This window comes from Lissotriton helveticus, chromosome 10 (genome assembly GCF_964261635.1).
Source record: "Lissotriton helveticus chromosome 10, aLisHel1.1, whole genome shotgun sequence".
In the NCBI taxonomy this organism is placed as follows: Eukaryota; Metazoa; Chordata; class Amphibia; order Caudata; family Salamandridae; genus Lissotriton; species Lissotriton helveticus.
The window spans coordinates 1,035,128,964-1,035,144,767 of NC_136071.1; the positions used below are offsets into that span (position 1 = coordinate 1,035,128,964).

At 43.1% G+C, this 15,804-nt stretch overlaps 1 protein-coding gene across 4 annotated transcripts in view; it reads left to right on the plus strand.

Moving 5' to 3' along the window:
* The window catches only part of SGCE (sarcoglycan epsilon), a 163,777-nt gene that overhangs the window by 107,212 nt on the left and 40,761 nt on the right, over positions 1-15,804 (plus strand). For all 4 annotated transcript variants that reach the window (XM_078663738.1, XM_078663736.1, XM_078663737.1 and 1 more), the window contains exon 6: positions 7,776-7,938. In XM_078663738.1, the coding sequence (XP_078519864.1) occupies positions 7,776-7,938 (163 nt within the window). The remainder of the gene's footprint in view (positions 1-7,775; positions 7,939-15,804) is intronic.

Here is a 15,804-nt window from a genome sequence, read left to right on the forward strand (position 1 = left end):
GCCCCACCTTGTTTATTGTATACATGACTCCACTTACAGCCATTGTCAAGTCCTTCAGCTTATCATCTCCTGCACTGATGATGCACAACTAGTTTCCTCCTAATCACAAGGCACAATCTACTCCCAGACCAGTTTCTTCAACTGCATGTCAGCAGTGGCTGATTGGATGAGCTGTAATTGCCTCAGAACTAGTTTTGTTTTGAAAAAATACCTCTCTCTTGACTACTGTGTGTTGGCCATCCAACCTTGGTCCACCTCCTCAGCCCTTGCAAGCAGCTAGAAGTATTTATCAACTATTTCAGCCTTTTTGTATTTTCCTGACCAAGAGTCCTAGTTTAAATCACCTGTTGTGATGTGGTTTATTAAAGGTTTGACACACATGTTCCCTCCTAAACTGTTGTTGATGCCGTAGTGGAACCTTAAGTTGGTCTTGACTTTTTCATTTGTACACCCTTTGAGCTGATGCACAGGGGCTCATTGCATCTTCTGACTCTAAAGACTGTGTTCCTTTATCACCTCAGCTTGTTGCATGAGCGGGTTTCATGTATTTTTTATGTAACTGCCCTACGTGACCTTTTTCCAGAACAAATTGGTGCTGAAAACTCGGGTGGCCTTCTTACCTAAAGTCGTTATTTCCTTCTATGAGCGGCAATCCATCACTTTACCAGCGTACTTCACTCATCCCCTCCCCTCCCCTCAAAAGAGGAGGGGGAGGCTTCATCGGCTTGACTCCAAAAGGGCTTGAAACATTTTCATTGATCGATAGAAATTGGGTCTCTGGTCGGAGTAAGTCAGATACACACTGTAAATTAACCTATGCTCACCCTCTGGTAGCTTCGCACAGAGAGCAGTCAGGCTTAAATTAAGTGGCAAAGTGTAAAGTATTGGTGCAACATTTAAATTACAGTAAAACAGTGAAAACACCAGCAAAATACTCCACATCAGTTTAGGAGAATAGAGAATATTTATCTGTATTTATCTGAGTAAAACAAGACCAAAACGAAAACAATCCAACAAGTAGAAGTTGAGATATGAATTTGTAACGTTTAAATCCAAAAACAGTGCTTAGAAGTCAATATCAGTCAAAAGGTTACTTAAGGTAGCAAGGTACCGGGGTGAATCCAAAATTCAGGCTGACCACAAAGAAGGGCAGGTCGGCAACAGTACCCACGCAGGGCCTGCTGAAAAAAGTACTTATGGGTGGAGCAAGAATCAATGTCGAAGACTCAATGCATCGTTTCTAATTCACGAGTCAAGCCTCGCTGACAGTGTTGAAGTGTCGGCGCTGCGTCTTCGTTGAACCGTGGAGGGTTGACTTCGAATTGGCGCTGTGTTGTCATCGAATCTCGCAGTCGGAACTCGCACCATCGTCGAATCTGCACTGCATTGGTGTCAGCAGATACTGTGTTGGTTCCAACCGGCTCAAATGTGCCACTGCGACGATTTATGCACAAAAGAGCTGCAAAACCACTTCTGAGATCCAGGACTGGAGGGAGCACCTCAGGCAAAGGTAGGACTCACAGATGGCAGAGTCCAGCAGCACCAGAAGAGTTGCAAGAAGGGTTTTTGTCCCTGAGACTTCAGAAAACAGGAGGCAAGCCCTTGGAGAATCTTGGGTTCGAGGATGTAGAGAACAGGTCCATTACTTCTAACTCCCAGGCAAGAAGCAGTAGGCAGCAGGCCAACCCAGCAGAGCAGGTAGCAAAGTGGCAGTCCCTCCCTGCCATAGCAATCAGCAGGCAGCAGGACCAAACAGCAATGCAGTTAGCAAAGTGGGACTTCCTCCTATAACACAGCAGCTCTTCTTCCAGGTAGAATGTCCTTGGTTCCAGTAGAGTTCTAGTTTGTTGGTGTCAGGGGTCTAGTACATATCCCCAAATATACCTTTGAAGTGGGTGAGATATCAAAGAGGCCTTTGAAGATGACAATGTCCTGCCTTTCCAGCTCTGGCTCCAGATATACTACAGGGGCCATGCAGCTCTTTGTGTGGGGACAGGCACAGCCCTTCAAGGGGATGTAGGACATCACAACGCATACTTTCACAACGCATGCCATTACGACGCAACTTTTACAACGCATACCATTACAACGCATAGTGCTTTGGGGCGCTGGATAGTGAATAGTTTAATTTACTATTCCAACTCCAGTCCCCGTGGATAGTAGGGAAGGTGTTGGATAGTAAATTAAACCTATTCCCTATCCTAGAGCGCCCCCGAGCGCAATGCGTTGTAATGGTATGAGTTGTAAAAGTTGCGTCGTAATGGCACTGCGTAGTAAAAGTTGCGTTGTAAAGGTTGTCTCCCCCTTCAGGTACAAGTATCAGCTCCCCCCTCCCAATCTACCTCAGTAAGGCCCATCAGCCTGGTGATGGGCCATCAGGATGCAAATATCAAACCCCACATCCCTTTGTATAACTGTCTAGGGGAAATGCACAAAGCCCAGCTGTCACCAAACCCATGCTTGTATTCAGAGAGAGGCAGTGGCACAGAATGGGTAAAGTAAGAAAATGCCAACTTCCTAAAAGTGGCATTTTCAGGCTTACAATTTAAAATCCAACTTAAGTTATTATTTTAAATTGTAAATCCACCAAACTCCAAATCCCTATTTTTCCTCAATTGGAATTTGCACATTGATTATGTTTTAAGGCAATATCTTAACTTATGAGAGTGATTGGTCTTGCAGGAGTGAAAAACGAATTTAGCATTTTTTCACTATCAGGACATGTAAAACTCAAATGTGCATGTCCTATTTATTTATAGGTTTTATAACACGCTTGAACCACCCCCGCAGGGGTATCTCTGCGCTTAGGATGAACACTAGCCAGGAAGATAGACCTTATGGAAGTAGGGCGGTTTTAAGAAGTTTTCTAAAACGCATAGTCAGGGCACTGTCTCAAGTTGGTGGGAAGCTTGTTCCTGTAAAAGGGAGCGAGGTAGGTGAAAGATTTCCCACCTAGCCTCGTTTTCCTCACCCGAGGGACCACAAGAAGTGCCTTGTCTCCAGACCTGAGGGACCTGATAGGGGCATAAGGCTTAAGTTTCCTGGAGATGTGAGAAGGACCTTTATTACGCAAGGCCTGGTGTACGATGCAGCACACTTTAAATTTAACCCGCTTGCGGATAGGCAGCCAGTGTAGATGTTGAAACAAGGGAAGGGGGAAGTTCTTGGCTGGACATTCATAAGAAGACGTGCGGCCATGTTTTGGACCACCTGCAATCTGCTTAACGATGACTCATTAGCAGAGATCAGGAGAGCATTGAAGTAGTCCAACTGGCTCATTACCATGGTCTGAACAAGGGTTTTGCAAGTAGAGTCCGGGAGGAGCGGGAAGACGCGTCGAAGTAAACCCAGCACATAAATGTAACCACTGGCAGTGTAGGCAGCATGCTCCTTCAATGACAAAGCCCGATTGAGGCGCATGCCCAGGTTTTTACCAAGAGCCTTCGGGGCAGGAGGAGAACCGAGGGCTGCCGGCCACCAATCAGGTGACCACAGCAAAGGAGCCTCACCGAAGAGCATAATCTCTGTCTTCTCTGCATTAATCTGGAGAAAATTGCTTTTCATACGCTGCACCTTGCCCATATTGCTCCCTAGGGCCTACCTTAGGGGTGACTTATATGTATTAAAAGAAACGGTTTGGGTCTGACAAGTATGTGAACTTCCCAGGTTGAAATGGTAGTGTAAACTGCACACACAGGCTCTGTAGCCATGTTTGAAGGGCTACTTAAGTGGGTGGCACAATCACTGCTGCAAGCTCACCAGTAGCATTAAATATACAGGCCCTGGACACATATAGTGCACTTTACTTGGGCCTCACAAGTAAATTAAATATGGCAATTGTAGATAAGCCAAGGTTATTACGTTTTAGGGCGAGAACAATTGAACTTTAGCACTGTGTAGCAGTCCTAAAGCCAACAAAAACAAGGTCAAAAAAGAAGTAGGAGGAAGGCAAAAGGTTTGGTGTGACCCTGCAGAAAGAGCCAGGTCCAACGGTACCAAAGACTATAAGGTAGATTTTTGTTGGGTCTCAAGAATGAAAAAAGGGAAGGCGGTGAAGGCGGTCGACTTTATCGAGGTGGCTAGTCTTCTGCATTAAGATCTGCTACGCATTGACCTAGAATAAGCCTCTGGAAGGTCTGAGGGCTCATCTCACCAGAGACAATGCTGCTACTACTGCACTGGCTTGTGGAGTGCCTGTTCTTGATGTCTGCAAGGCTTAAATATGGGCATCAGTGCCCACGTTCACGAAGCACTACTGCCTTGATAATCAGGTTTGACAGGGAGGATGTTTCACCCTTTCAGACCTTCAGGACTTTTTGATCTGAGTCCATTTCATAGACCCTCCACCTGGGGAGGTAATACTTTGGTATATATTCTAAGCTAAGTAATCTGCAGTTAAAAATATCCAACAGAAGAACAAGTTACTTAACTTCAGTAACCCTCTGTCTAGTGGATAATTTATCTAACTGCAGATTTCTTACTGCTCCCCCATCGCCAATGTTCTGTGGAGAAACCACTCTTTTAACATCTAAAATGTTCCCAATTTGGAAATTTGCACACTGGTACTATCAGTTGTTCAAGCTCCGCCTCTGGGAGTTTGGAAAGAAACAAGAATGAAAATAACCACAGGGGTTGCCTTATATGCAGCTCCACTCTGTAACTTCGAGGGAGCTATGGAGTCAATGTGGGGCTGTAGTGCACGGGAGCATTGCTAGTAAAAGCTTTCACGATCCAGTCTAGCACCTGGAAAGTATTCTGAAGTTAGATAGAATATCACCAGAAAGTGCATTACCGAAGGTTATTTACTTATTCATCAAACGCACTTGGCTAAAGGAATCGACCTAATACCTATGAGATTGCTGGTACATTATTGAATGAAAACTTAGTCCATTTCTGTATAACACAGACTTCCTAGAAAATAAGAGTTTGTCATGAATGTATCATTATGCTGATTTAAATGGAGGAAGGCTGCAATAACATGTAAATATATGGTACCAGAAATCAATGCATTCCTTAAACATGACATTAGTGAAAGCCCATTATTAAAAGGAAACATTGCACGAGTCATATGAGTGAAAATACAAAGGACTATTTTAAGATTGAGCAAAGGCAATCATTAAACTGCAGCTGCGATGGGCATTTAATGTCTTCTCTGTTTAAGGTGGGGGGAAGGATTGGTGGCTACAATAGGAATTTTGAAGGTAAACTAAGGTGAAAATAACATGAATTGAAATGAAAACCACATTACAAGGGGTCTTTAATGAAAACTCCATATCTCACTGTTCTTAAATAGTAATTTCACAGGTCAAAGGAAAGCATTCTCATAAGGAGGAGGTGTGGTGTACTTACTAAGTCACTGATCCTGTTCTCTGGCGCCTAGTGTTCAATTTGGATTTTGGGTTTTTGGCTGAACGTTTCGTGAATGTGAGTAATTCACTTCTGGCTTCATGAACAAAGCCACTTTGAGGCTGGACACATCAACACAAAATCACTGGGATTGCAACTGCAAAATCTTTTTTTCCGGTCTACAGAACCCCTTTTGTTATTCGGAGAAACCTTTCCAAAAGAGGTTTTGATCCTCATTCTGTTTTGCAGTTAGGAAGAGTAGAAGGGACTCACCCTTCTAATTGAAAATTGCAATAAGTTGTATCAATAGTTTGCGACTTCAACACTGAAAAGTTACTGATACCACAAATGAGTAGATCACACCTTCCCTTTTCGGACTGCGCCAGGCGGCATTTGAGGAGAGTAGGCAGTGGCCCAGGTGACCATTGCCTTCACTTCCTGATGCCTCCCAAATGGTAAACATATACATGTGCCAAGAAAAGGATGAGGGCACTTTATTTTATTTTATTTATGGATCAAGGATAGATAGGTATATAATTTTTTTTTAAAATAGTGTGAAAGTATTTTTTCTTTTTATTGAGGCACTGGTGTTGGAGAGCAATACTGAGGGTATGGGCGAGGAAGAAGGCAATACGGGGGTGGGAGATGAAGCAACACAGGGGTCAGAAGCAGTTCAGAAGGCTGGGCAGAAGCAACATGAACAGCACGAGTAGGTAAAGCAACATGGAGGCCGGGGAGGGGGAAGCAACACTGGCGAGAGAGGAATGTGAGTGCAGAGCAGAAGAGAAGCACAATATGCTAGAGAGAGGAGTGTGTTGATGTTTGGAGGAAGCACATGGAAAAGAAAACATGGTGGAGAAGTATACAAGGGCAAGCAGAACTCAGAGTTGCTGAAGAAGAAGCTCAAGGGGAGGACAGAGCAATACAGAGCTCAGGAGGGAAAGAGCAGCAGACAAGGGAGAAGGGTAAATAAAAAAAGATGCTCTTTTGTGGTGTGCTTAACCAAAAAAAAAGTAGTGCCTCAAAAGTAAGCAGGGGAAGGACGCAAGTAATGTGTCCATACTCCAGGGGATGGACAAAATCAAAGAAAAGGACGTAAAGCTCTATAAGCTGAGGTAAAAAAACAGTCAAATAAGAGTAACAATAAAACCTACGCATGGTAAACAAACGGCAGGCTCTAAGCCCACTTCAAGCTCACAATAGGTCTTTTCGCCAAAAACTTGTGCTGCCTAGAAAGCAAGACCTAAAAATGGATCCCATTTGGGAATGTGAAGGCAGAGGCAGTGGTCTAACGCTCCTTGCAGATCGCCATTGACCCCTATGAATGATTATTTTGCGACGTAACCTATTACTATGTAGGTTACATTGCAAAATAGAGGCAGGTCACAAAAAGTTGGTGTTCAATTTGCAACCACTATTTTCAACGACTGTACTACTGAATATCAACCCCCAGAATTCTGTGGTATACCAATATTGAAGACAAAATATCGAAGGACGAAATATCAAATGCAAGTTCACATAGGGAAGAATAGATTTAGCATTCCTAATTCCACATCTACATACCCCTTAAAGATATATTTATCGCACATGTACATATATGTGGAGTTAGGTATACACAATCTAGACTTACTTAACTGTTGACATTGTTTACCAACTTGTGTCACATCTATGTTCTGAGGTCAGTATTCAGTTTGCACACCATTTTTGTCTTGCTTTGCCCTACGTTCCTTTTTGCCTATATCCATAAATATATAATGTAAATCACAGTGGCGGCCAGTGCAGGTAAGTACGGTAGGGCAGGGCGGGTGGGATGGGGTAAGTCAACAGATGACATAATAGGTCAAATTAAATAAATAATGCAACCTATTCCGTCATCTATCGACTTCCTCCAGCGCCCCGCTCTACCACCCCATGGCGCTTAACTGCATCAGCCGCGACTGGTAAATCAATGTGTGATATTGATTTTATGATTATGAATCACAATCATGAATATATGATTATATGTAATACTGTCATTGTATTCATTCTTTTGCCCCAATCTTCACCAATGAACTCCATCACTGATCGATGCAACCCATCTGCTGCTCATGATCTATTGTGACATGTTATTACTATGCACAATAGAAGTCATTTTGAAATAAATACCTTTTTTTACTTGGACAAGTATTACAGTATAACACTGTAAATCTTGATAGGTTGGTTTTCTGTTCTCACGTTTTATTTCTTATTTCGTGGAAGTAGACTTTGGAAGGAAAGAGGACTAGATCGAAAGGGGTAAATGTAAGGACATTTATAGGGTAATAAACACAAGCTACTTCCAAGATGTTCCTTATTAGTGCATTGACACCGAGAGCCCATGCATCATTGAAAAGCTAGTCACCAGTTTAAAACTGTGCAGTAACCTTGCTTTTCTGTCTTCCTGCCTGCAGCGTCTATGTGATGGTGGGCGCAGATGTGCCATTCTCCGCGTGCTTAAGGGAAGTGGAAAATCCACAAAATCAGCTGAGATGCAGTCAGGAAATGGAACCCGTCATTAGCTGTGACATGAAATTTCGAGCTCAATTCAAAATAGACTGGTGCAAAATATCTCTGGTGAGTTAGTTGGCAGTTTTGCAAAAACGTGGACGAAAAAACTGTAAAATGTAATCTGGGTACACGATGATAATTTCATGTGGCTCCCAGAACATAAATGATGAACTGGAGCAGTTTACAGATTTGTTTCTGAAAAATGTCATGTTATTGTATCGCAGAATAATGCAATATCCTGTCGTCAAAAAACCTTTACTTTTAAATGTAGTAACGGACTTGTATATTTTGTAGTCAGCAAAAGCAGAATGTGCCATTTTATAATTTTAGATAAAGCGTGATCTATTTCAAAATCTATGTTGGCATTTCGATTAAAAAAAATAATGCAGCTATAATTCATTGAAAATGATGCACTTTGAAACAAGGAAGTAGCCAGAAAAGTAAAATACCCTCAACATGCACCTCGATCTATACCTCAAATATCATCAGGTGAGCGAAGCGAATTATCTTTACACGCTTGCATACATCCATCTTTTCAAGATTCCATCCATCCTTTCATCATTACAGTCTTACTTTACTGTCTTACATCCATCCATTCTTCCATCTTTCTACTCACACTTCCAACCATTCTACCCACCCATCCATTCTTTTTCATCCATCCATCATTTCACTTTCCATTTTATCAGTACATTCATCCATCCTTTCAACCTTCCATCTAGGGTTCCAATCATTCATCCAGCCTTTCCTCATTCCATGCATTCTTGCTTTCACCCAGCCATTCAAATGTTGATTTACCCTTTCATGCACCAAACCTTTCCCCCTTGCATCTATCCTTCATCCTTAGACCCTTCCTTCTTCTGATAGTTTCTACCTTATTTCCATGTGTCCTTTCACTTTTCCTTCCTGCCGGCTCCATCTCTTTTTTGCATCATTTCTCCTTCAGGGCGTCCTGTACTAGTACTGGCTTTGCATACCTCAACTTTCTTAAGGTTTTCCCGGAAAACGGCCACTACAACGTGGCCGTTTCCACGCAAACCTTAACCACGCATGCATTACAACGCATGCGTGGTTACCACTAATAGCCTTTACCGCGCATACCTTTACTACGAGATACGTAGTAAAGGCATGTGTGTTAAAGGCTACAATTAGAAAAAGGGGACTTGGGGGCGTCTCCCCCAAAAAATACAAAAAATGTGTGCGGGAAAAAAAGGGGGGCTTGGGTGGTCTCTCCCCCAAATAAACAGCACCTGTTGTAACATCGGGTAGTGGAGGCAATCAGCGTCGTTTTAGAGGACACGGAATGACACTTCCGCTTCCTCTTTACGACGTACGACGTCACCAAGGAAGATCAAGGAGAGGAGACGACGTGAAGAGGGAAGGGTAATTTTAGATTAAAAAAAAATATATATATATATATATATATATATATATATATATGGATTGAGGGTTCCGGGCAGGGGTAATTATAAGAAGAATTGGGGGCCGGGGGTCACTTAAGGGTATAACTTTACCAAGAGTATGCACTTACCAGGTATGAATTTGCAACGAAAATCGTTGTAAAAGTATACGTGGTAAAGGAATATTCGTGGTAAAGGTTATGCGTGGAAATAGCATTCCGTTGTAAAGCATGCGTGGTAAAGGCATGCGTTGCAACGGAAAGCGTTGTAACGTCATACAACCGGTTTTACCTTACTTTGCTTTTAAAAGCGTTTGTCTGCCGAGGGAGGTGGAGACAGAACAGGCTCATAAATATTTATTCAGTTTTTCAAGTGCCCATGTCACCCCCACTTAAGCTGCTAAAGCCAGGAGTTCAGAAAGGCACTGCCTTGGAAACAACTATTCGGAATTCGCTTGATCCAGAAGAAACTGAGAATTTTACCTAATGTATGTGTGCACTTCAAAAACATTTTAATGCTGTAGAACGGCTTTGGGGTTTTCTGTTTTTACAGACTAACAGCAAGTTTCTACTAGTCACCACTATAACTCTTCGTCTTTGGTAGCTTGCGAAAGCATCAAGATCCTGTTGATGGTTGAAGGTTGTACAGATGGAAATATCTGTGCCCATCAGTAGTAATGCTGATTGTCTGCTGCTACCAGGCATGTTCTTCTGATCTGGACCTTCTCCAGAGGTATCATCCTCCTCCTACTCTGCGCCTGTCTGGTGTAGAGGTAGGAGTGGAGAGGAGATGCACAAATCTTGGTGCATGCATTACACTCAAACTGATTCCAGAGAGCTGACAAGACTGATATGCCAAAACGGAAGCTGCACCAGGTAAATGGGGGGACTGAGATGCAGTTTTCAGAAAGGTTTCTGTCCATCAAAACATCCTTTCAGGATCCAGGGGACTATTGAAATGAAATGAAAACAAATTTATATAGCGCTACCAAGCCCAAAGGGCATCAAGGCGCCTAACCAAAAAGAAGCTAGCTGGAGCAAGTATGCTCTCTTACTGGTAGGCCTTGATAAAAAAACAAGTTTTGAGCGCTTTTTTAAAAAGGGACAGGGACGGTTGGGCTTTAATCTCCAATGGGAGTGAATTCCACAACCTAGGGGCAACGATAGAAAATGCTCTGCTGCCCCAACGGACCTTCCTAACACGGGGAACCACCAACAGATTCATCTCCGATGATCTGAGGGTTCTACTGGGCACATGGCGGGTTAGCAGGGAACCCAGGGGGTTTGGAGAATCAGCCGCGAGAGCTCTAAAGGCCAAGCACAAGATCTTAAAAGAAATCCTCTGTTGTGTAGGAAGCCAATGCAGGCTCTTTCTGGCCATTGTAGCAGAGGATGCATTAGGTAGGGCTAGAACAAATCGCGCGGCCGCGTTCTGAACGACCTGAAGGCGCTGAATGAGTCCCTTGTTGGAGTCTGCATAAAGAGCATTACAGTAATCCAACCTGGAACCCACTATTAAAAGCTGCTGATGATTGAAGCTTATGGAACACAACAGCTACCCAGAGGAGTCTTTCAGTGCTGCAGCTGGTACTGTTCCTGACAAGAATTACTCAGATTAAAAGGTGTGTTTTTGTTTTATGTCCTAAGTGTAAAATTCTTCAGAGATTTGGAGCAAAAACCTGAACACGGGAAGAGTACTGAAGTGTGCATGTGGGAGCATACGATTAGAATTTGGAATGCAGAAAAGCCTGGTGGCAAATCACCAAGCATTTAAATAATGATATTTTAGCAACAGGTAACCAATATAAATCAGTAAAATGTTTGGTGCTATTCTCAAGGCGAGAAAGAACCAAAATAACTAGGGTAGCAGCATTCTAGAATAATGGAAGAGTTGCTGTAGTAGTCTGTCACATGCCAAAATGTAACTAGTAGTTGGAGTCCGAGCGACAGCAAAACATTTCTGGACCATGCTTTGTGACAGAAATTGGGCAGCAATGGCAAAATCTACTATGTTCAATTATGAGTCCAGGATCTTTCATGAAGGGGAACAGTCTTGAGTATGGCCAATACATCTATCTATAAGGAGTTGGTCCATAAGGAGTGAGGAGGCTAGAACTAAAACCTTTTTTTGATCACAATTAATATTCAAACAAGCATAGGCAATGCCAATAGGTGAAACATTACAAGCAAATAGCATGGGAATGTATATGTTCCCAGCTTGCCTCCCCATAACACTTACACATGAAAGGAAGAAAGCACTCCTCGGGGATCGTTTCTGTAGTTTTATTCACAGAAAACTCGCACAACCAAACAGACGCGTTGACGCGTTTCGGTATCAACCTTTCTCAATGTTTACTGAAGCGTCAGGCAGCCATGTTATTTAAACATTACATTTCCTGCAACAACACTGTAAGCAGACTATTTCTCAAAACATCCTCCTTTGTAATAGGGCGAGCACACTGCAGGGCAAACATCCCATGCACCACAAAATGTATATACATATATATATATTTTGTCTCGTAAAAAAAAAAAATATTAAGCACCAGTCAGAATGCCTATCGATGGGCTTTCAAAAGCTCGGCCGGCCAAAATCCAATCCAATAATTAAGCCCGGTAAACATCGAGAAAGGTTGATACCGAAACGCGTCAACGCGTCTGTTTGGTTGTGCGAGTTTTCTGTGAATAAAACTACAGAAACGATCCCCGAGGAGTGCTTTCTTCCTTTCACGTGTAAGTGTTATGAGGAGGCAAGCTGGGAAAGTATTTGACATGCGGGAGCACCCCCTATTTAGAAGCAACCACCTACGAGTGCACCGCGCTGGTGCAACCGGGAGCGAGTATATATATATATATATATATATATACATACATACATACATACATACATATGCATATATATATATATATATATATATATATATATAGTTAAATCAAAGTGTGACCCGAGCTCGGGGATGCACTCCATCACAGGCAGATTATTAAAATCCGTACATTCAGGGGAGCCAGCAGTTGCATTGCTGAGTTAGTTGTCGCCTAACATGTTTCGGACCCCCCAGCTCCTTTCTCAAAGGCCTTTCCCAGCCGCACCAACAAAACAAAATGCACTCGTTTTTTTCTTTTCTTATGTACCTTTTAGTAGGTTACAGCTGAGTCATTTTGCTGAGGATTCTGGTATTCGTAGTGCATTATGAATTATTTTCAACCCTCCAGTGTGTGTTGTGCGGCTGAGGAGATTGTCAATAATGTAAACCCTCCAGTGGGCCTCAGTTCCTCAACTGCGGACGCATTTCAAAGTGCTGTGATGTCGCAAACAGGTAACAGTTCAGTCTTCACCTTGCGCCCCATTCTCTTTCTTGGGTGGTGCTGTCCCCCACGGCCTGGACTCAGGGCCGGACTGGGAACCAAAACCGGCCCTGGCAAAGTGCTCGGCCGGCCCCCCCGTCCCCCGGGCAGGAGGGGGCGAGCGCTTTGCCAGGGCCGCTTTTCAGCCGATTTTGTTACAAAATATGCTGCTAAAACGGCTCTGCAACAAAAACGGCCCCCAGGGCCCAAAACCGGCCCCCACCCTTGCGGCCGACCGGGGGATTGCCCGGTACCCACAACGGCCAGTCCGGGCCTGCCTGGAATGCCGTGTTATTACTTAAATCAAAGTGTGACCTGAGCTCGGGGATGCACTCCATCACAGGCAGATTATTAAAATCCTTACATTCAGGGGAGCCAGCAGTTGCATTTCTGAGTTAGTTGTCGCCTAACATATTTCAGAGCCCCCAGCTCCTTTCTCAAAGGCATTTCTCAGCCGCGCCAACAAAACAAAAAGCACTTTTTTTAAATTTTCTTAAGTACCTTTTAGTAGGTTACAGCTGAGTCCTTTTGCTGAGGATTCTGGTATCCGTAGTGCATTATGAATTATTTTCAACCCTCCAGTGGGTGTTGTGTGGCTGAGGAGATTGTCAATAATATATATATATATTTTTGTGTGGAAGCAATGAACAGTAGAATAATATTGGTGTACGTTAAAAAGTCACATAACCAATGCACTGTCAAGCCGGACCTTAACATTCATGTAGGTGAATGCCCTTCTCCTGGCTGTGTTGCTGCCAGAGAAAAATAACATAAATATCTAGTTATCTAATATACTTTAATAGTATTATAATGTCATGTGTGTGCCCTGAAAGTTCAAGCTCAGCCAGCTGCATAAATAAACAAAATGATCACAGCTGCGTAGAAGGCAAACACTTTATTTGTGTAAGCACACAACATCTTCCCAATCAAAACATCTACTTTCGATTCCCAACATGCTGTCAGAGCCAAAGTCCCTCTCCTGGTGATTCTCACATAGTTGTCTGGCAACAGCTGCCATGTCAAACCAGACCATAAAAATTGGAGTTCATCTAATTATTTACAATTGTCAAACATGTCTTATGACACTCTGGACATCAGCCATGCAGATGATGAGATGGGTGTCTTCAATCAGGTTGAGCTCAAAGACAATCCTGCAGGATGCCACAATGGAACATAGAACAGTGACACAACAGAAAAGGTAATAATTGCTCATGGGCCTCCTGAAGAAATAACCTGAACCAAAGCACTGCCTCTCACCCTAAAAAAGTAAAATGTATGTAGAATAATGGGGTAAGAAACAAAATGTAGGTAAGTCAAGGATTATTACTGATGTACTGTAATAATATTTGTTTTAAATTACACCTTACTAGAAAACAGTGGCAAGCATGGTGCATGACTATTCACTAGAAGCCTAATGTCAAATCCAAAGTCATATTATGGTAGCTAAACGACCTAGACACCATCAATATGCCCACATGGATTTCACAGGTTGATACAGAGGAATTTGTTCAGAATGCAGAAGTGTGCTGTGGTGCATTTTACTGAACACAGATGCAGGTTGTAACAGGGAGCTAGTAATTTCCATGTTTGCTCCATGGCGCACTTTACAAAAAATAAACTGGTTGCAAACAGGGATATTGCATCATGTTAGAAAGAATGCACTGCCCCTAGTGCAGTCGTAAACTAATGCTGCCCTCGGGCAGTGCATTCAAGTGAAATACGAGCAGCTGCTTTAAAGCAGCTCTGCGTTTCACGGTGCTGCCTGCACTTTAAAGAGGGGTGAGAGATCACCCTGTAAGCGAGTGCATTGAGTGACTGCACCCACCTGAAAGGGGTTGTCTGAGGGGGGTCAAAAGGAACCATTTGTCCCCTCCAGAGGTCAACTTTAAGCAGGCATACTGAAAGTGCTCCACCTTTTTATGGCACACTTTCAGTGTGCTGCTAAGGGTATGTTTGTCTCTACATCCACTACATCATATCCCAGAAACATTTGCTCCTTTGCATCATGGTACAATTTGTGTGCCACTTAGTGTTGACTGTAGTACTGACTCTACAGTCAACACTAAGGGTAATACAAATTGTGCAATGCATGTACCATGATGCAAAGGAGCAAACTTTTCTGGGATATAATGTAATGTCTGGATACACCTTTTTCCCTGCCCAAACAGATTTTTATGACCTCCTCTACCATTTATCACCCATTCCTAAAGTTCCCTTTGTAAAAATTGCATTCTGGCCCATTGATTACACTTCATCCGGCCCAATTCAGACAGTTCGGCCCTAGCCGGAGGGTACGGCCCGAGTCAGAGAGTATGGTTTGGGTGCGGAGAGTACGGTCCGGCTGCTGAGAGTACGGTCCGACTGCGGACATAAAGATATGACTCGTAAATGATCTCTGCGAATATAAAAAGTCGTAAAGTTAGACTTTTGTCTCAGATTTCCTTTGTGAATAGGTCCCAATGTCTTTTGTAAAGTCTAATTTTCATAAAAGTATTAATGGTATTATGTTACGAAGGAAAGCGCTTGTGGGCATGCATACCCTCAGATATGTGATCTAATGTGTTGGATATTTTAAAAAAATTATTGAAATGAACTTAAAATTGGTGGTAAAATATAAAACAAGGCTTCAGGAACATAGAAACCTGAGCCAAGATAAAAGTGTTATGAATAAGTCCAGCCTAGGTAATTCAAGTTTGCATATTAAGAGCGGTCTAAACTTAGTTAAATCACTTTTAGAACATGGGTATTTTCTTGCTTTGCCATTCTGTGTGCCTCTGCCTGTTTGTGTACTCGCCATCTGCTTATGTAGTGACAGGAGCTGGGGATGTACACCCACTCTAGACAGTCACACAGGTGGTTGAGGTGTGCCCTGTCTTGTCTAGGTTACTTATCGCTAGGCTGAATAGACCTGGTCTGCACTTAGAGGGGTGGGAGGAGTTTCGCTAGTACCTGAATAGGATGTGTCTCCTTTGCACAATGCTGTCTCCCCCCCCCCTGATGTGGTCAAGCTGGACCAGGGAGGACAGAAATGGTTTGGGCCAAGCTCAGAGGCTCTGAAACAAAGAGAACAATGAGAAAATGGGGTTTAAGTATGAGACCTTAAACCCCTGGACTTTCGATTACTTCTGAAAACAAGAGGACCCCGCCAAGAAGTAGAGCTGAAGAGATGTGTGCTGGGTGGTTTGGCCTGACGT